Source organism: Mizuhopecten yessoensis, unplaced genomic scaffold (assembly GCF_002113885.1).
Source record: "Mizuhopecten yessoensis strain PY_sf001 unplaced genomic scaffold, ASM211388v2 scaffold10089, whole genome shotgun sequence".
Classification (NCBI taxonomy): domain Eukaryota; kingdom Metazoa; phylum Mollusca; class Bivalvia; order Pectinida; family Pectinidae; genus Mizuhopecten; species Mizuhopecten yessoensis.
Genome location: NW_018408373.1, coordinates 317,223 through 340,271, shown reverse-complemented (window position 1 = coordinate 340,271; position 23,049 = coordinate 317,223). Strand labels below are relative to the sequence as shown.

The 23,049-nt window shown below is 34.9% G+C and overlaps 1 protein-coding gene across 8 annotated transcripts in view; it reads left to right on the top strand.

The window, feature by feature from the left end:
* LOC110459509 overlaps positions 1-23,049 on the top strand; it is a 50,615-nt gene that overhangs the window by 4,402 nt on the left and 23,164 nt on the right. For 3 of the 8 annotated variants that reach the window (XR_002463903.1, XR_002463900.1, XR_002463899.1), the window contains one exon: positions 1,308-1,476. Coding sequence is in view for 4 of the 8 variants with exons in the window: in XM_021511807.1 (XP_021367482.1) it covers positions 266-314; positions 1,308-1,476; positions 8,386-8,509 (342 nt within the window). In the remaining 4 variants the exon portion in view is untranslated. Of the gene's footprint in view, positions 1-195; positions 315-1,307; positions 1,477-8,385; positions 8,758-10,459; positions 10,643-18,579; positions 18,734-23,049 lie in introns of those variants that run through there. The other 5 variants (XM_021511808.1, XM_021511809.1, XM_021511810.1 and 2 more) reach the window with 5 other exon arrangements.

The window sequence follows — 23,049 nt, the reverse complement described above, 5'->3', positions numbered from 1 at the left end:
TTTGGTATTATTTACTCGCGGCCGTACACATGCGTGTGAGAAGCGAGCCGGGTTGTTTTGGGTTGATGACGGTGTCCCTGGCAACCGTACAATTGCCTAGTGCCTGTCTATATTAGGTATGATAGGGGGAGGGTAATGAACAGCAGCTGTAGCACGCGCGTCTCCCCCGTCCTCTCTCTATATATGTTTATATCTATATCAGAGATGAAAGAGATCACTTGTATAAGAGTTAATTTGGAAACATATTCAGATTTCAGCCCTGAAAATGGGCATGGCTGACAAGAGACTAACTGTAAATTTTGGAGCACAGGTACGTTAGTATGTCAGGAAGAAAAACCATGTTGATACAGTTAGGGAAAAGAAATACAGGTAGAGATTATCAGGCTAAGGTAGTTGAAGATAAGACAGGCAAGTACAGGTACTCATATTAAAGGGGAAAATAACAAAACAAAACAGGAGAATATACATAAAGGAGAGTACAGTAGATATAAAAGTATTGAAGCAGAAACATATCTTAGCTAGATAGGGCGCTATATTAAATGCTGTATATTATTAATATTATAAAGACATTTATGAATTCGTCCATGTGAATGATGTCACAGTCTCTTACTGGCTGTGGTTGATCATTCTAATATTCAAGTTATTTTTTGTATGTACAATTCAAAAAAGATATAGATGTTAGATTATTATTTTGTTACTAGGGTTGTGTTTTATTTCATGAAATCTCTCAGTAGTGATAAAAGATGAATTTGCTTTACCAGAACTAGAACTAAAGGTCTAACTTACTCTAAGTCAAGTACTGAATTATACCTGTTCCGCTGTTTGCATTGTTGAATTACAATTTTATGACTAATTATCAGCTATAATACCTGATCAATGACATGATTGTCTGTTGATTTTTTTTGCATCATGTTGTTTTGTTATGACCATTGAAAACGAGGCCTTTTTGTACCTCGGCATCACTATCACGTCTGGATAAATTTTCCTTCAGTTTCCATCAGGTTTTCTCTTTAAACCTTGTGGGGTTGTTACATAAATGTTTTTTGTTCTCGGATTATTGTCTGGGGAAAACCTTCCTGTATATTTCTTACACAAGTAAAGAAAAAACATCTTAGGTGATTTTATTCTCAAGTGTTCTTTATCATGAAATATAAAAGTCTGTTCCTGGTGATGATTATGAACGGAAAATCAAACAGTTACAACATCGTGGCAAAATTTTGGATTAAGTATGTAGTGATATCAGTCTTTAAATTACTAGCGGCCCTATATGTCATATTAATGCTGACAGCCTTATCTTATTGTTTTAGTGAGATCTGTAAAGAAATCCAGGACATCAGTGACAAGATACAGGAGTGATTTTTCATCCAAGATAGACCAACTCCTGGTTTCCAGTCGACAGGAAAAAATGTCAAAATTAAACCTTCAACATCAGCAGAAAATGAGGGCTACACAGGAAAGCATGCAACAGCTGAGGGAGTGAGTATGATCGACAATGTTTATGTTACGTGAGCCAATGGCTCAAGGGACCTATTGCAATCGTTTTTTGTCTGATGTGTATAAACCTTAATCGAGTATAGCTACAGTGAGCTATGTAAGGCTAGATGAGATGACCTAATTACACATCCATGTCAACACTTGTGTTATAAATAACAAACATACTGAGTATTGATATAGCAATACATGTCGCCTACCGGCCCCCGCTAGCTATTACATAGTCCGAATTATTCTGACGTTTTATCGACTTTTTTTCCATATCGGTCTGTCCTCGGTTAATCGACGAGAGACCGATATAAAAAGTCGATAAAACGTCAGAAAAATTCGGAATAGCTATTACACTGTAATGATTTATAAAAATGGTGCCCTTTGGTGTTAATTTGGGAAAATGAAAAGTATACAATAAGCTTACATACAGCTATAAATCAGGGGGTGGGGTGGGGGATTGGGGTGGGGGTGGGGTCTTTTTTCGTAATTAAACGCGGTCGTCGTCAAGGGGACCCAATCGAACCATATATATCTATACGCTGTGCAGAAATTTTAACTATTAGAATTAGAAATAACAAGTATAAAAGGCATAAATGTTGATAATTTTCCAATCCTTCTTTCGCAATATGCTGATGATAATTCCCTGATCTTAGATTGGATAGAATGCTCTCTCAGGGAATCAATTAAGGAACTAAATGTATATAAACAACGTATGGATAGGGAGTAAAAAATATAGCGAAGACATTCTTTTACCTGAACTGAATTGAAACTGAAGTGGGGCATTTCAATCTTTTAGGATTATAATTCCATGTAGACCTTTTTAAAATAGCTAAACTGAACAACGATAAAAATACTTGTTAAACTCAAATCGCTTATCAAGTGTTGGAGCCGTAGATCTCTTACTCCTTTAGGGAGAATTAGTATAATAAAATCTTTACTTATCTCACAGTTCAATCATCTTTTTATTGCATTACCCAATCCTGATGATGTTTTTATATAAAAAAAACTTAACTCAGTCCTTTTCAAATTATTATGGAATAGTAAGACAGTTAAGTTAAGACAGATGTTGTAGAAATATACCTGTATACTTGACATGTTCATTGATATGCATCATGGTGCATTGACGTTAAAACATGATATATTGCTTTATTAGGATACATTCTTTAAAATGTTGTGTAGAAAGTTTATTAGCCCGACTACCATTTTTCAAAGTGGCATATCTTCGTCATTTTCGAAGTTGTGACCTTTAAACTTTCCACATAACCTAATTAGGTCGTGCTACACCAAACCCGAGTACACACAGTGATGGTCTGGTGATTAACAACACTGTTATTAGGACACAGCACACCTAAACCCAATACACATGATGATGGTCCCATAGGCAATTTTGATTGACAGCTGTAATTTGGAACCAGCAACACGTAGCGAAATTAAGACAGTGACTCTGTGTATTGTAAATTGACTGGTCACCGAAACAAGCCTGGTTAGCTGCACCAATTTATAAATAAAAGCAGAACTCTTTTTCATATTGAAATAGAAATTATGAAAATATGTCAGTGATATATTATGAATTATCATAACGAATGTCTTTGGATATAATTGAGTAAAAATGGAAAACAAGCAATTTAAACATACAGTTATTAAAAAAAATCCTGGACATATTGGAGCTGACTATCATGCCTAGTAAGTTTGGAAGATTAACATTGTCTGTGAATAAGGTCAGACATGTGATTCCATAGGACCACAGTAAGAAGACAGTCTCTACAGAGTTTGAATTTTCTGTAATAGTTATTGCCCTTTGTACAGTTTGTAGAAAATATACATTTTCCATTCTCCTAGCGTTAAAGTAATTTTAAGCGACATTTCGTAGGTTTGACATGTTCCTTGATATGCATCATGATGCATTGACGTTGAAACTTGATAAGTCTGTTTATTAGGATACATTCTTTAAAATGTTGTATAGAAAAGAAGTTTTAAAGAATTTTGAATTTTCATTTTTTTATCATTTGACCCCTGTGACCTTGAATAAAGGTCATAGTCAACGAGCTGAACTCTGTATGTAGCCAAACATAGATGCTATAGATATGCCAATTATCAACTCTGTAAGTATCATAGTAAAGGTAGAGAAGAGTTTAAATTCCAATTTGTTTTAAATTTTGAATTTTGGCGGGAAAATGAACATTTTTCAAAGTGGCATATCTTCGTCATTTTCGAAGTTGTGACCTTTAAACTTTCCACATAACCTAATTAGGTCGTGATTTTATAGATGTGATAAAATTTAACTATTTATGGGATTTTAATTTTTGACCTATATTTGCCTCCATAGCGAGGCCTTTAACTTGACATATTCTCTGATAACATGACATGGGCAAAAGTTAGCCCCGACCAAGATCCAAAAGGACCGTTGAGCGTTCATGCAGTACAACAAACACGATTTAAGTTATGGTCACTTGAAAAAAGTAAAAAAAAACAAAAAAAACAACACTCTATTTATAGACCTGTGACCTTGACCTTCGACATATTGATCATGAACGTTTAAATTTTTCTTATAGATCGGTGTCCTCTATTGCATACTGATATATGAACATTATATCGTTTTCCGTTCATGAGATAAACCGTTAACAAGATCTATGGAAATAATAATAACTAGATTTGATCAAGATCAAAACACGGGATTTCCAACAAGAAAATGAACACAGAAATGATCTCGGACTGACCATCGCTTTTATACGTTTCGTTTCCCTTCCCTACTCTGATAAACCTTGTACATGTACTTATTCATACCATATGTTCAGTTGATTCTAGCGTTTCTATCTTCCCTCCTCCCTTTCCCCTTTGTGGGGACGTTATTTACTTGAGGTAATAGTGCAGGGCAGCTATGTTATTAGGACCCTACTACACCAAACCCGAGTACACACAGTGATGGTCTGGTGATTAACAACACTGTTATTAGGACACAGCACACCTTAACCCAATACACATGATGATGGTCCCATAGGCAATTTTGATTGACAGCTGTAATTTGGAATCAGCTACACGTAGCGAAATTAAGACAGTGACTCTTTGTATTGTTAATTGACTGGTCACCGAAACAAGCCTGGTTAGCTGCACCAATTTATAAATAAAAGCAGAACTCTTTTTCATATTGAAATAGAAATTATGAAAATATGTCAGTGATATATTATGAATTATCATAACGAATGTCTTTGGATATAATTGAGTAAAAATGGAAAACAAGCAATTTAAACATACAGTTTTTAAAAAAAAATCCTGGACATATTGGAGCTGACTATCATGCCTAGTAAGTTTGGAAGATTAACCTTGTCTGTGAATAAGGTCAGACATGTGATTCCATAGGACCACAGTAAGAAGACAGTCTCTACAGAGTTTGAATTTTCTGTAATAGTTATTGCCCTTTGTACAGTTTGTAGAAAATATACATTTTCCATTCTCCTAGCGTTAAAGTAATTTTAAGCGACATTTCGTAGGTTTGACATGTTCATTGATATGCATCATGATGCATTGACGTTGAAACTTGATAAGTCTGTTTATTAGGATACATTCTTTAAAATGTTGTATAGAAAAGAAGTTTTGAAGAATTTTGAATTTTCATTTTTTTATCATTTGACCCCTGTGACCTTGAATAAAGGTCATAGTCAACGAGCTGAACTCTGTATGTAGCTAAACATAGATGCTATAGATATGCAAATATCAACTCTTTATGTTTCATAGTAAATGAAGAGAAGAGTTTAAATTCGAATGTAGAGCAACAGATACATGGATTGAGGTGAATTATGTAAGATGCATGTATGGTTCAAGTTTGGTTGGTCTAGCACTTATACTTTTTGAGAAACAGAGCTAAACGGAAACTGATGTATGGATTGAGGTAAACTATATCAGATGCATGTATGGTTCAAATTTGGTTGCTCTAGCACTTATAGTGATTGAGAAACAGAGCTCAACGGAAAACATTTACGTTGATACCACCGGGAAAAGTAACACCCAAGTCCCACCTCCGCGACATCCGTCCCAGGCGAGACAATAAATCTATAGAGACCGTAAGATCATGGAATGACTCGTTCAGATAAAGTGACTTTATTTAACACTGACAAACGTGAAATACTACCTGAATGTAGTGATATGATCCAACACTCACCATCTGTGCTTTCTTGTCTGCTATCGTGATTCTCAGCTCACTGATTCGTTGTTGCTGCTGAGCTTTGATCTTCATCTTCCCCTGTAAGTCAGTCTGGAGTTGTTCATATTCTTCTTGAATGTGTTCAAAAAAGAGAATATTTCAAGTCAATACATACACTCCATAACACATGAAAGAAATGTCCATGTTTTCAATTTTCTTTCTCCATAGTGTCATGTATCAATTTTCAACCTCAGTTTTTAAATCTGACAAACATTAATTTTCTGATTATGTTAAATAAGAAAAAAACAGATCGTATAGCGGGCTCCTGCTTGGCCTTTTCTGTCTTGATAGCATTTATCTTTCGCTTTAGATCCTCATTAGCTTGTAAGAGGTTCTCATGTTGTTCCCTGAATTTCTCATAGACGAGCAAAATCACACAAGGTAATACTGTATCTATGGGAACTTGTGTGGACCATTTCATCCACAAGTGTGTTTAGTGCACGAGTGGCTGTGTGTGTCCGCCTACTTATCAGTGTGAACAGATAACAACATGCAGTACTGCTTTTATTACATACAATGAACCCACAATTTTTCTTAAAATTACAATATTCTTTTCTGTATAACTTTACTTAAGATTATCCTGTATCAATCTTCAATTTATTTCCTGATTTTTTTACACCATAGTGTAAAGTGACACTAAAATGTTGAGAACCTATTCTTGTTCAATCTGTCGTTTTGATTGAACCTAACGAAACCTATGCAGTTGAATTAACTGTCCCCTAATACCCCTACATACCTTTTTTTTTATTAAGATCGATCAATATCTACCCCATAGTCGCAAAGATGCACCAGAAAAAGATCGCAATGCCTTAATACACCTTCATACTAAGTTTGAATGAAATCGAACAATTTCTAAATTGCGACCTATTAGAAGCCTCTGTATGGTTGCTATAGCAACAAAAGTACGCGATTAAATTTGCAGTCCTTTAATACCCTTATATATCGATTGTCATCAAAACCGAACAATTAGGATTACAATTGCGAGCAATAGCGGAAGTCACCCCTCCCCCGCAGTTGTGTTCGTAGTGCCATACTACACCTACATACCAAATTTCATCAAAATTGGACGAGATTTAAATTTCGACCAAACAGAAGCCAGCATTTGGCAGCCATTTTGAATCCGAAGTGAAACGATCGGTGTGATGTTATCATCCCTTTCACAAAGTTTCATTATGTTCCGGCAAATAGAACGAATGTTTTTACGGTCAATAGTAATTGATGCATTCCAGGGTTGGTAGTAATAATGTGATTTAAGGTTTAAAAAACAATTCCAATCGTTTGTTCCCATACATGTAGATAAAAGGGTTGAACCCTTCCGTTTTTATGGTGACCATATCGTTGAAGCCTATTCGAGTTGGGTCCGTATAAGTGCTTTGTAGAGTGTTACAAATATGGTTGGGCTCATATATTTAAAACTTCTGAATACTGTTCCTGCAATTTGGTTTGCTTTACTGGCTGCTTTTTGGACATGTATGGAAAAATTGAGTTTTTCGTCGATGTGAACTCTCAGATCTTTTTTACTATTTACCTTAGTGATTTCGATGGTGTCTCCGTATTGCGTCAGCGTGTAGTTGGATGACTTGGGTTTTTGTCCAATTTCTATATGCTTGCATTTGTCCACATTCAGCTTCATCATCAAATTTTTCGGTCCATTGGCACATTCTGTCGATACACTGTTGCAGTTTGGCTCGATTTTCTGGGGTTTTATTATTAGACGATATTTTGGCGTCGTCTGCGAATAGTTTTGTAGTACACTCTAATACATGTCAAGAACAGAATTGGCCCGAGTACATTCCCTTGTAGGACCCGCTTAGTACTGGCAGACTCTTTGAGGGAGTTCCATTGATTATGACCTGTTGGGATAGGCCTGTAAGTAATGCTCTAATCCAGTTTAAGATTTGTCCTTTGATCCCACATTTTCCAGTTTGTAGTTTGGAGCCTATGACACACTTTGTCAAAGGCTTTGCTAAAATCCAGGTAGATTACGTCAACGTTTTCCCCCTTTGCAAGTGTCTTGTTCCATTCTTCCAGGATTTCCAATAGTTGAGTGCATTATTTTCCTGGACGGAAGCCATGTCGGTGTTTGGTAAATATTTCGTTTCCTTCCAGGTAAGCCATTAATTAGTTTCGGACATTTTTTTTTGTAGAATTTTGCATGGAACCGAGGTAAGTCTACTCATCTATTGACTTTTTGAATATTATTTTAAGTGGTTTGGCTATTGCATCACATGTTTCAACAATGAATTTTTGGTGAAGGTTGTCGGGTCCAGGATCTTTGTTGGGTTAGTTGATCTTATGGCCGTAATAACATTTTCTTGCGTCAGTTCTAACGATTCCAGCAAATTTTCGTGGGTTCTCCCCCTTAGTTATGGTGGCTCTCGGTTGTCATCATGAACAAATACAATTGAGAAGAATTCATTCAATACATTTGCAGTGTCTCTTCTATCTTCTGTCATTTCTCCAAATGAGTCTCTTCTGTGCAGAATGGTTGCCCGACACCAGAGTTTATTTTTTTTTGACGCCGCATCTACATGATGTTGTCCTGTTGGTCACGGTCTGTAAATAAAAGATGTTAGGTTTAAGATAATAGAATAACAGAAATTCTTATGTATGACTCGATAGTATATTTAATATGTATTGTGTAAAAAGCCCAGATAAAATGTGTATTTGTGTGACACCTTTTTATGTATACCTTGACGGTGTAGGACAATCCATCGGATCTTCCTGCGGCGCTTGTTGGGTTGCTTCTCCACTATCTCAAAACAGACGGGCTTGTCTTCCAGGACAGAGTCGGTGGGTACAACGTCATCAAGTGATCTGCAAAATTAGAATTTATATCGTTATATAAGATGCGGAAATAAAAGTTATTATCTCTTGAATAATTAATAATTACATCATAAATATGTATATACCATTTAACAACAGATACTTACTGTTCGACAATTTGAGGGTTGTCCTGAGGACGATCGGGGAGATCAAAAGTCCCATCTAGTGTGTCGTCGTCCATCCCACTGATGTTCCTGACATCAAAAGAAGCGTTCAGCCTGTTAAGAGATAAAATGTAACATAAAGCCAAGTTGTAACATTATAAGACAAGTAAAGCGTAACAGACCATTTTATGATATAATTATAATATTGTGCACGTATGTAGCATGTGTAACAGTATTCGTGACTACTCGGCAGTCTCCACGATCTCTTCGGCTACTGCGACCTCAAATGTCTTGTTGGCGTCATTGCGTACGGGGGACAAACCAAAACTACTGAAAAATAAATAGATTCGATGTTGTTGATTGGAAATAAAAGTTCATATATTGTTGTCAAGATTTATTATTTCATACATGTTCGGATGAGTATAATCATGACTTCGCGCTCTATTTTATATATACCTTATGATATTCCAATTCATCGGTCCAATGTATGTTGTGTCTGTTGGCTCCAATTTCATAAACGCTCCTTAAGGTAAGGAGCTCCTTAACTTAAAATGTGTAACGCTTTTCCTGTGGAGATATTTAAGTTAAGGAGCTCCTTAGGTAGCAGTGTACAGTAGCGTACGGTGGCCATGGGTGATATTTTTGTACAATGAATAACCCCTGTACTATTACATGCATCAAAACTTTAAAACAAAATAAGCTCTAAAATTGGCATATGCATGATGAACTATGTGGGCTTCACAAAAAAAAAAAAAAAAAAAAAAAAAAAAATGGCTTGATACTACATTTTTGGCCATTTACGAATCTGTGTCTACACAACAAAAGCAAGCTTTTCATGTACGTTTCTTTTGTACTCAGCACATGTGTAAATATTGTGAAAAATCCAGTTTGAGGACCTATGCTAAAACGTGAATTTCTGCGACCGAGTAGGTGATATTTAATTAAAGACAGGTTTTAAGAAAGAAAAAAAAGGTTACTTGCGTGGGTCAAATTTTGGGTTAAAAATAATGATTTTTAAAACTTTTCGCGTTTTTTGATGTGGTAACCATGGTTTTCACAAGTCCCAAATCTGGGGAAATCATCTTTTGAAAAAACCCACATTCTTCTGAAAAAACGTATTCAAAATTTAGTTTATAAATATATATATATAATCCGCCTGAAGAAGCCCTAGAAGGCAGAAAGGCCTAGCGGACGATCTAAAAAATTTGTTTTTATTCTATATTTTCCTTCGCAAGGACTTATTTATTTATTATCTACTATATATATATATATATATATATATATATATGTAGGTGTGATGTGCAGGATGAATCCGCTATCTATGTGTATCCGAGACATGCCCTTTATTTTTAGGGTCAAGCCATTTCTACTGTACTCTGCTACCTTAACTTAAGGAACGTTCATGAAACTGGGGCCAGGTGGGGCTGGAAGTGCCGATCACTCCAGGGTGGGAGGCTGGTCCAGACCCCTTCGTTGTGGTGGCGACATCGGAAGGCTGGACACTTCCAACACTAGAGGCTATGAAATAGAAGAAATGAAATACTATTATATAGTTTAACTCCATTCATCTCTTAAATTATATCTTTGTATCTTATACCCAAAAACACTCGATATGATACCGAAAAATCGCTATTTATTTCTTACCTCATTCTGTTGGACGATGAAAGTGGAGTCAAGGTTCGAGGCATGATTTGTCGATGTCGGAGTGACTGAGAGTGGGTCCGCAATACTCGTCTGTTGGGGGAAAACATATTATTTTAATCGTGACGTTAACGGGTGAGCACGGTAATTTGTATATCGACCATTTTTTTAATTTTACTTTTGATGTGTTATTTTCCTTTATTATTAGTTCTTATCTCATCCATATATGGCATAGTGGGGTCAATCATCCTGGTTGCCTCTAAGACGGGAGGCTGCTGGGGAAAAACAAGAAAAGCTACATAAAATATGTTAAATAAATTGGATTTCCACAAATAATGTATTGATAGTTGTGTTCATTCGTGATCTGATAGAAATTAACAAACATTGTATAGGAACGGAATATAGGGGCGCGACTTGTTATTATTATTACCTAATCATCGATTGTCCTGGAAGCCTGGCTGGTAGGGTCAGGGAGAGTGCAGTCACGACAACACCAAGTTATCAGTCCACCGTCCTCGCCCCTCATAGTAGCATGACGAGGGGCCAGTGATATGCCTATACAATGTTTAAAACAACAGAGCTAATTCAAAAACATAATTCAATTATAACGGAACGTATATATATATGAACATTGATGTATATTTCAATAAATAACGGGACTTATATATATATGACCATAATAATTATAAGATATAAGTATAAAGGGACGTAAATAAATATGAACATTGATGTATTATAGAATTATAAGATAAGCATAACGGGACGTATACATAATATGAACATAACAATTATTAAGGATACAGAAATAACAACAAAAAAAAATCAATCAACGTAATGATTAATTTGACAATTAAGAACTAAATTAAAAAAACAACAATTATACAACAGGAAGATAATGTCTTCTTATTTTTTATATAAAATCATTCTATCTTACCGTGCACGGTAACGTATCAATTTGGTATTTCTGTGATTGACAATTATATATATTTCATATCACTTACCGGTGCCATACGTTCTATGCTGTCATCTATTACAGCATCGCACTGCAGTGCATGCTGTGCAGATCGGATCACACTGTCGCACTCTAAACATTTCGTCGATGCTCGTCTCATGGTTGAAAGTCTCATTCAAATTCAAATGATATTAAGATTTTCTGCTGCTGGTTGGTGGATGTGGCGGTTTGGGCGGACCCATACGCGCCAGTCGCTCTTATGTATTGGTTTCGTTGTCCCACATTCTGGTGTTTTTGTCGTGGGAGGGCGATCGAAAAGGACCAAGAAGGCTTACATAGGAATTATCTTTATTTCGTGTTATATTACTTTTGCGAAAATCATTTTTTACTGTTTTCAAGAATGTGATTAGCACAACCAGTTACAAATTGGTGACGAATCCATCACTTCTTGAGTGTCCGTCACTATCTGGGTTTCGAATTTTATATATAGACAAATAATTTTGGACGAGACCAAATGTAATTAAGTTTTATGAATTGATAAATACTACTAATATAAAAACACTGAAGAAACTTTGTACTTTTATTAGAATAATTAATAACAATACTTGAACTCCTCGATATAAATGTGTATATATTATGAAACAGTACTGTGTACTACCGACTTCGAACACTACAATTACTATATATTGTATTGTAAATATGGGTCTCTAAACATTGTATTGTGAAAGAGAATAAAGTCGAATTGAAGTGAATTGGACCCGACAGTCGAGGACGTCTCTGCTTCCAGTAAATACAGTACTTAGTCCTTTTGCCGGGCTTGATCAATTAACTGTGTGTGTATTTCTCAATACTCCGTATATACCAGTCATTAGTACAACCAGTTATGTTTTACGGCTCTTTTATGTGGGGTATAGCGGGACAACGCTTAATCAACAACATTCAAAACCGAGCAATGAAAGTATACTTCCAATACTGGTGTCCTTGGAGATTTTTGGTCATCTTATCGGGCAAAACAACACAAAGAAGTGTTTAGACTTTACTGTAGACTACAAAATGTGAAAACAGATAGGCTTCTACATAAGGTGTATATCTGGTCATCTAGGAGAAGGAACTCGTGGAAGNGCCAAAAAAAAAAAAAAAAAAAAAAAAAAAAAAAAAAAAAAATACGTATAATTACCGGTTCCATTAACAAGAATGACGGAACTTTTTGGTTCTCGAAATTATGGAATGACAAAATTTAAACAGTAAACTAAGAACATACAGAAGATATGAAAAGGACAAGTTAACGGAACAGTATATAACGTCACTTATACCACGTCACTATCGGAGCCACCTCGCTAAACTTAGACTCGGTTGTCTCCCCTTAATGTTGGAAAATGGACGCTACAGTAATAAACATAGTGGAAGATTTCCTTCGTGACTGTCCTGTGTATAGTGATATCAGATATGATCTATTCAAAAACTCAATGAACTCCTTCATTTATTTTAATGAACTTACTTCAACTGAAAAGTTGTTTTATTTATTGCAGGATAATGCTCTTCAATTTTCACTTTCTAAAACAGTTTATTTTATGATGAGACGGAGGCGGTCTATAATGTATCGCAATATTGATTTAACTGTAATGTGATGAAGAAAGATATGTGATTCTACTATTCTATCAGTTCTTTTACATGTGATTAAGCATTGAACTGTTTGTGTATGGTATTTATGATCTATTTGAATGAAACAGCTTTGCAAGCAAACAACATAATGCGCGCGCTTATATTTACGTTTTCTCTGCCTCATGTGGGTTTTTTAACTCACAATTTATATTTAAAATTTAAAATTCCCGCCTTATCGACAATCCACACAAATTCGTTCAACAGTTGGAACAGCGTGTTGTCGCGTGCTGATTGGCAAACAAAGTAGTACTTTGAAATGTTATATAGTACAAATTTATGTGAGGGAACCTATTCCCCAGCTTTATATGATTACGTATTTACTACGTATATATATTAGATATAATATATATTAAAAAGTTAAAAGGTTAAAAATTGAAGAGATACCAACATAAATTGAACGTACAGAAGTTAATTGACTGGATAATAATGAGGAAGAAGATATAATGATTCTTATATTTGTAGTCAGTAAACTATTTCCTCTGCCACAGGAAATGTTGAATAGAATATATGGATATAAAGTCAGTCTAAAAAAAAAAAGGCCAAACATTTGTGTCCGTGTTGCCAGGCGGGAAATTCCCTTGGTGTCCTGGCCGGTAGGTAGAGGGAGTAGCCTCCCCTGATACACACCCCTGTGTCAGTGGGGGGAGACTCTATACTATTGAGAGAACGCAGTTATATCAAAGAGGGGTAAATATTTTTTCTATAATTTAGTTTGTAATTAAGATAAGAAAGTTTAATTACATGCAGATAATATGGAAATATGGAGATGGAGGTGAATATGACGAAGTATAATTGAGTAAAAGATTATAAAATAAAACGAAAAACAAAACAAAACCAGATGTGTAGGAAGTGCAGCGAAAGAAAGTTATGGTCTAATAGAGATTCTTAGAAATACAGTTTAGTTAGCTATATCTCCTGCCACGAGATAAGTTTTCTAAATGAAGAAACATTAAATAGTTTCTTTTGTTTGCTTCGTACTAAGAAATGTACGAAGATTAGGTTACCAGGCGGGTCAAGCCCTTTAGTGTCCTGGCCGGTATAGGGGTTTTTGTCAGCTACAGAGTCAGTGGGGGAGTTGCAGTAATTGGTATAAACCTCTTACTGTTTTGGTCAGTTTAAATACAAACTGGTTCAAGGAGTGTTAGTGGTTATATCTTGCCAAAAATATCCTTGAACGTTTTAAAATCGACTCCTTTCTTGGGGAATGGAGTCGATGTACATATAAAGTGTTAGTAGACTAATCCCCGAAAAAAAAGTAGATTCCTTTTCACTTAAGTACCGCTGCTATTGCCATTATGGGGCATATATAAGGGGTATGTTATTACATAATATGTATTACTGAAAGATATAAGAATTGGAACATACTTGTATAATATTTCGTTGCACTCAAATCGAGCTGGCATTATTTGCTATCCACCAGCGGTGGCACTCATTGTAAACTATAGCTATTTAGTCCTATATTCTAACTAATCAAATATCCTACTGAAAGGCTTAAAGTGTTATTCCTAATAAAAATCCTATATGTTATCAAAAAAACACCTCCCTTTTTATACAGACTTAACTTCAAATTTTAATTGATTATTCGTGTTGTCTGACGCAGCAGTAACACGGACACGACTTAACTTCAAATTTTAATTGATTATTCGTGTTGTCTGACGCAGCAGTAACATGGACACTCCTTATTTATAGGTAATTATTTAGACAAATATAATAGGTGGGGCTTGGGACAATTAAGGCGTGCCGTACAATACGTCACACCACTAAATGCCCGGCCCCGGCCCCCTAGTCCTAATACTAGGAACTAATTTATATACTAAAAGTGTTGAGGAGAGTAGATTATATACTTCGGTGAGATGAAATGAGTTTCAAGTTTTATTCGAACTGTAGGCCATTGGCCCATCAGTATACAATACATATTATACACAAATCATGGACAATGTACAGAGAATGAAGACAATCATATTCCTTTATAATACCCTTAATCGTTTTCCTCATAGATGAATTTTCCTAGCAAACACAATTCTTTAATATTATGGACACTCAATAATTGAACGACTTTAAACACAGATATTTTTTTTCAATAATATCTTTTGATAAAACGTGATCTGAGATTTTGGAATTTAGAAAAGACTAATAAAAAATGAAATTCGTCCTCTACTTCAGAGGGGAGTTACACTGTTTATACTATCTACGTTCTCGAGGTATATTATTATACCTTCCGACTTCTGCAGCCAAAGAATGTGTTGATGTACGGATTCAAGTTAAACAAGTGCGATATTTCAATGGTATATATTTTGTGAGGTAAAATTTTAATGATTCTCCAAAATCTATGAAATTTTTACATTTTGGAGAATTTTCCACTGAGGCCCTTAGGGATTGTATGCCTTGATCAAAAATTCTTTGTTTTATCAATGGTAATTACACATTTTGCTTAAAAATACATGGATTTAACCAAACATCATTAAGACCTAGATTATTTAATTCATCTCTTACTGCTTTAGCCCAGTTAAAATCATTTTTTCTACAACATTGTCATAGAAATCTATAGGAAGTGGATATGATACAATTTTAGATTTTAAGATCTTAAACCAATATTTCATCATTCTAATTTTTCTCATCCAAACTAGAGGTAATCGTCCAAATTCAAGATATACCATATTGTTAATGGACGATTTCTTCACTTTAAGTAATTTCTAACAAAAATGTAAATGTACACATTCAATCTCTGAAGCTTTGTGCACACACCAAATTTCACTTGCATGAAAAGGATACTGCTTACATATGTATCGAAAAGGTGTAGCATAGAAGTGAATTTATTATTGTATTTTAGAATAACGACTAGGTAAGGAAATTGATCCACACATTCGACTTGACTTCCTTTGTAATACCATTCATCATTATGGAATCTTCCACCTTTTCTAAAAACTGCATTTTTTGTTTTTTTCCGCATTCACAGTTAAATTCCATTTTGTAGAGCATTCAAAAAGGCTGTCAAGAAGAGTCTGCAGGCACTGTACAGATTCCGAAAATATAACCAAATCATCTGCGTACATTAACAGAAACAAACTTAACTCACCGAAGTCGTTATATGTTGCCATTTTCAATAAAGGACGTTTCAAAATCATTGATATAAAGTGAAAACAGTAATGTTGACACAATTTCCCCTTGCAATAAGCAGATACTGTTCACGTACAATAGTTCTGCCGTGACAATCTGCCAGTATTACTAGGAGATGTAAAAAGGGTCCTATTATAAGGACACCGTTTGTTGACATGATAGGCCCCTGTGGTAGCTATTGCCGTGTCATCCAGACTCTTTAAAAATACGTGACAAGCCCAAAGGATATTTTTACCTGGCAACACTTCTCAGTTGTAACTATCCACACTGTTGGAATTACTTCTTTGCCCCACGCATATATAGTTATATACATATATATAGTTGATATATATCGTATAATTGATGAGGTGAACTGCGGAGCGTCTGAAAACAATTGTACAAGGGAAATAGGGTTAGTGTCCGCGTGAATATCTATGTCCCGGTATAACCGCTGTCGTTGTATGTAAAAACGGTCACATTGTAATAAAAAGTGTTCTATTGTCTCGGGGACTAGAAATGTCTCGCAAAGACCATCTGTATGTATTTTCATCTGAAAAGTAATTTAGCCGACATTTTCCCAGTCTAAGACATGTATATGCAGTAAATAATTGTTTGTTATTACATTCAATTTTGTTATAATTTCTTTTCTATATTGGTAAATGATTTTTCACGGATTTCCCAACTCCTGGGTCTCTCCAATGATTTTGCCACTGTTCCATCTGTTTTAATTGTAAAAAGGAATGAATTTCTCCTTTCTCCTTACAAGTACATCGATATTGAGGTTTTTAAATGTGGCTTTAGCGTTTGTGTCCGCTATGTCATTGCCAGAGATACCGACATGGCTCGGTACCCAGACTAATTTAACAACGTTTCTAAGTGTGCATAGAAGAAGTAAAATCTGAAATATAATAGGATTTTTTTTTTTTATATTTAAGACTGGTGTTTGTAAAGCGTGCAGTGCGCTAAGTGAGTCAGTGAATATCGCACACTTTTCTACCGCAGTTGTGTTTAAGAATTGTAGTGTTAGTAAAATTGCTGTTAGTTCTGTCTACTGTCATGAGTGAAATCTAATCACTTAGACGGAACTTGTTTTTAATATTCATTTTCGAAATGACAAAAGCACAGCCACACATCTGTGTGAATGGGTCCTTGGACCCATCAATATATATATGTACAGGTTTGCTGGACCAATGGCCTTGCCCGGTGACATGGATTTTTTAATTACATGTAGGTCATGCAATGAAGTGTTAACTTCCGGTTTGTTCAGGGTCCACAGTGGGATTGAACTAAACTCGGAAATATGTGTATTTATTTCACCCAGCTAAAAAGAAGATATATTCTTTTTGATACAAGTTAAATAGGATTATAATATGGCGAAATTTTAGTTTCGTTATATAGGAATTTTGCGTCTTCATTTAGACTTTCGATCGTGGGATGTTGACTAGTCATTCCCTCTATTTTTAGTTGGTATTTACATATAAAATGATTACGGTGAATTTGATAAGGAGGGTCAGCTGCTTCAGCTTGAAGGCTAGATAGAGAAGTACCTTTCATAGCATGCAAACATGTCTTTAAGCATGTATACAGAAGTTTATTTAACTTTTCAAGTTGTGTGTTACTTGCCGAATTGTATAACACGGCACCATATCTATAATACATTTGTTTGCAAATACTACAGAAGGTTTGCAAAGTATGTGAGACTCCCTACAGGAATACAGTAGAACTTGGAATTTGGAGGTTAATGCTGATTAAACAAAAAATGTTGTTTTTAAAAACGGGGGCAATGTAAGAAATAATGAATCCTGGATATATAATAACCATACTGTAGAAATTGTTGATAGTTTCAAATGGGAAGTTTTTTAAAACACAGAAACATGTCGCAAAACAAGGAAAAAAAGCTTTATTTTCATTATATTCATTTCCAAGAAACCATTTTTTTAATGTAGAAACGTATTGTTCTATTTTCACATTAAGTCAACAGTATACTTTGTTATGCGTCTGAAATATGAGAGTTTCATAAAGCCCCGGATGTAGAAAGTGTCCATTTAAACTTTTGTTAAAAAAAAAATTAAAGGTACGAAAAACTACATGTAATGATTTAATATACTGTGAGTTGGGAAGGTTACATTTGTTTGTAAGTAGAAAATTAAGAGTGTTTAAATATTGGTTGAAATTAAAGCAGACGGATAATTTGATTTTGATAAAGCATTTTTTGGTCTGATTTTTGACAACTAAATAAGTCTCGTCAAGGGTCATTGACCTGTCAAAAGTTGAAGTTGAAGTAGCCAAAATCATTCGACTTTGGTGTAGAGGCATCCTAAAAATGGCAGAAATTCAGGGCTGGATTTTCACGAATTTGAAGAGTTGTGCCCATTTGTTTGCTTTCCTATAATCTTATTCTGGCAGTTTATCATTCATATTTTTATTTTTCCATTTGTTATGCACTTCATATACATCTGATGAGAATGAGGGATATCTAAAAATGCACAAAATTCACCAAGAAAGCTGAAACTTACAAAAGGCCAAACCGTGAAACTTAACAACATACAGGCCAGGTTTGACCCTTCGACTTTTTTTAAAATTTTGATTTTTATTCGGTTTTTTTTCTCTCCAAAAAGGCTCTCCGGTGTCAGGATCAACAAATTAGTTGCCGACTACCACAACTGTCATGTCGGAGTTTGAAGCGTGTGTGTAAATTGCGAAGCGTAGAATCACAATAATAACATGATCAAAAGGAGAAACAAATTTGAAACCATCCGGAATTTACATTATACCTGCAACATATAAGTGAGGCTGTGCTAGAAACACACATTTTCATCAGCTGATGGTAGAATGTTGCCTATAGTCCACTCAGACTCAGCAGTGTTCCAGTCATTCAGATAATATGATGCTCCTGCGACGTCAATACGATCTACTGGGTAAACAAATGATAAACCTTGTTTTTGTTTGTAATCCGATGTCGTTGGTTCGGACTTAATTGTAAACGTTGTCCCCATTCAGCTTATCTGGTACCATTCTTTCTGGCACTTATATCTCTAATGAGTTTGTCTGAAGATTATCCCCAAACATCAAACATCAATACAGATGTGAACCTTGTTTAGTCTGGACATTACCTTAACTACGCGTTTAATATTGTGGCAGTTTGCAAAAGTTATAACAGAGCTATATATAGGCATGTTGTCCTTAACAATGAATTAGAGCAAGATAAGGTCATCTGTTATTTAAAAGTTTGAAAATCAATTGCATTTATTTGTTTGTGTAAGGTCCCTACCGACTAGGCTGTGGAAAATTTCTCATTTGGTAGAGCGTAGTATTACTAGTCAGCTTGTCTGAAATATCTGCTGCTGGTTTGAAGACGCGATGAAAAATGTTCCACTATATGGACAATTTGCCTTGCAACTATGTTTTGTATACCAAACAGTTCAATGGAATGGTTAGGTTTTGTCTGGTTGTATAAGGTTTGATGGTCTATTAACTACTAAGGTCATTTAAGGATGTGTTTTATGAATGCGTACATGTGTATATATGTGCTCATATAGTTGAGACAAGGTATTTTGCTCCGTTGTGTAAGCGCAGATCTGATGCCGACTTTATAGTGCTATCTCACTGAAATACCATGTTTAAGGCACCCAGCATGCGGCCAAGTCACATTATACCGACAATGGGTGAACTAATTGTTGTCATTACCCTAAACACTGAACGTTAGCAGGTAATAACAACTACCAGTGCCTTTTTCAAGGACTTTTGTATGTCCCGGCCTGGGGACAGAGTCCATCGCATAACCCCTCTGTGGCGAACGCCCAGGAGTAAAACCTGCGACATAGTAGCATTCCCTAGATGTGAATAGTCAGTACCGACCAAATCATGGCTATCAATGCAATAAAACATCAGAAAATTAAAAGAAAAGAATATGTTAATGACTGCTTAAAGTATGTGTTTAACACAGTGCAAGCATACATGCATCCTTAAATTTTACAAGTACAGACACATGTAATTCCTGGTTTCCTTTTTTTCTGTGTATCTTAAATTTAAACATCTGTTTCCAACTGCTTATGGACAATTTTGTTTATTTTCTACATGATTACATATCTGATCAACTTCAGAATGTCTTTTGTTTAAGTTTTCAAAAGTGTTTTGTACAATTTATCCTTTTTCATTGTTTCAGAGAGAGAGAGAGAGAGAGAGAGAGAGAGAGAGAGAGAGAGAGAGAGAGAGAGAGGTAATATAGTTATTCTTACAAGTTTTCAACAAAGTGAGACTAAAAAGATATCAAATAGTTTTGTCATTTTCCCCATTCATTTTGAAAGTTCATACATGTACATGTATGTGTTATTTTTCTGATTCTGTACTGTACATTATATCATATAATAAAAGCAATTTTTGTTTTCTGCAGAATGCTTATTGATAAATTAGTTTAAATTTGTAGAATTTAGTTGTATAAAATGCACAATGTGTTGGAATGCATTGGAACAATTGTGCTGTCAATTTTTGTTTTTTGTTTCATTTAAATTTATTGACTAGAAATAAATCTATTTTTGTTTACAAAGGAAATGGAGTTAATAAAGCATCTAATAAAACGATAAAGTCTTAGTAAATTGTTTACTTTTAAAGTTTAACATAGTACATGCTCTATTTTCTCAGTTTTAGTTTGTCATTTGTTACAATATGGACATTCAACTAAACCTGCCCTATATAATTTTGAATTTAAGTAATTTCTATACAGTGTTTTACATATCTTTTTCGCAGTCATATCCTATTTCCCTGAAAAGCAGTGATTCATTTGACTGGTACTGGTTAAAATTAACGAAATTTGAATTGGTCAGGTTGAACAAATGTACTGGGTTCATGACTAACAGGTTAATAACAACAGTCTATACTGTATGTAACCATTGTAGCTTAGTATTTTTAGTCATCTGAAATGGCATTCTATAAATATTTTTCCATGGCTCATCACTAAATTGAAAACTATTGTCCTACTTTCCTTACTACACGAAATTCGGGGACCATATATATAGTCGTTGCTTGTCCATCAGTCCATTTGTTCGAAATAGTCCGTGTTCATAACTACTGACTTGCTCAAGATATATCTATGCGATACTTTAGGGATTTATATAAGATTAAAAAACAGTGATGCATGTCTCAACTGGGTCTTCACATCCAAGGTCAAAGCCACATTGAGGACAAAGATGAAATTCATATTTGGGGAGCTAGATCCATCAGTTAACTGTACATGTTTAACTGATTTTCTGAAGCTTGTTCCTGCCTGTTCCAATTGTGTTATTTTTTACAGTAATTCATTGAAATACTTTGTCCTCTGTTCACTGTATAGTGTTTCCAGCTCGGGTTAAAAGGTATGTTAGGATAGTTCAAGTTAACATGTGGAGGATCCTGTTTATCTACCAATGTGTTGGGGTTCCCACTATTGATAATTTTACTTTCGCAAACTCATCCAAGATTTGAAAAACATTTTTCCAGAACATATATCAAACAAATGTTATATTCATTTTCATATATAAGCTGGTAGCTAGAATATTTTGCCATTTCCCTAAACTTACAAAAAAGTCATCTTAAAGATTTAATAAAGGACTGCACTACACTTGTAACATGTACATGTATTTTAACAGTGATATGCATATATATAACTGTTATGTCTCTTTATTTTATTAACTGTTCCTCTATTATATTTCTTTATAAAATATTTTGTCCGAGACTCTAATTCCGTGATGAGGCCACAGACTTGGTTGGTCTAATTCTGTGATGAGGCCACAGACTAAGATAGTCTAATTCCGTGATGAGGCCACAGACTTGGATAGACTAATTCTAGTATAAAATTTGAAAAAACACTCGCCCATCTCAAACTCATAAACGCTAATGATTTACTCAGAATCCATCCCTTTCACACCGAATTTGGGTATCCACAGGTTATCTGCATGGAGGCATCCATCTTTGTTTTCAAAGTGGTTCTCCTCGTAAAGTAGGTCCCGATATGGTAATTAGATAACTAATATGGCGGCAACCTAGTTACTCCCGAGGTAATTTCTCGTTTACGGAAAGTGCCGACGGTTCCCGATTGCCTTGCTACTTCCAGTCGCCATTTTGTAAACAGGACATAATCTCGAGCTGATGCGCGTTTGAAAGAGTTTGAAGTATTGCAAAGCTTCTAAACGATCATGCCCAGAACATACTATCCAAGGATGATGTTTTTGATAAATTTAAATATCAATTGTTTACTATATTTATTTTCTGTAACACTTTTATTAATTAATAGAAAAGAAACAAATAGGGTTTTTCCCCTTCAAACTTTTTTCTGTCAAATGTTAAAACACATTTGGAAAAAATGTTCTAGTTTTGAGATTATCATCCAACGTCGTCTGCTTCGCAAACATTCAAAAATAATATTTACAATGTATTGATATTGTTTTTGTTAACTCGTTTATTCTTTAAACTATCTTTAATTAATGAATATCAAAATTTTGTGAATTGAAAAATTGTATTTTCTGTTGTAACCGGAAGCGCACTTGATACTAGAACGTAACCCGGTAATACCTCACAACATAATCAGGACGGTAATAAAAAAGACGTTTATCGAACATTAACAGATTAATACCGTATGTATTGAGACACTGATGTGCTAGAATACAACACAAGGTAACGTTCATTTAATCCACTGCTATCACATCAAGTACTAACTGAAATTTATGCGAAAATATCAGCATTAAATGTTTGCGATCGCGCAGACCTACTTTCGTTTTACAGTTTACATACATTTGTACATGTCGGCATCAACAGTATACCTTAACTTGTGTCCTTCATCGTGCCAAAGATTATACATAGGCGCATTTTCGAGGAAAAGTTCGTGATTAAAGGTTGTGTGTGTGTTGGTTTTTTTTTTACTTAAAACTATCAGAGAAAAGCATAGTGGCACGTTACATCAAAATACAAGATACAAGAATCATTATTTTTCGTTGAATATATGTCATAGTTACCATAAGCTCTCAGGAGCCAGTAGTATATATATAAATGGTAAAACATTGTAACAGTGTAAAGGCAAACAACAAATTTTACGTTGGAAGGATTAAGACAAAGAG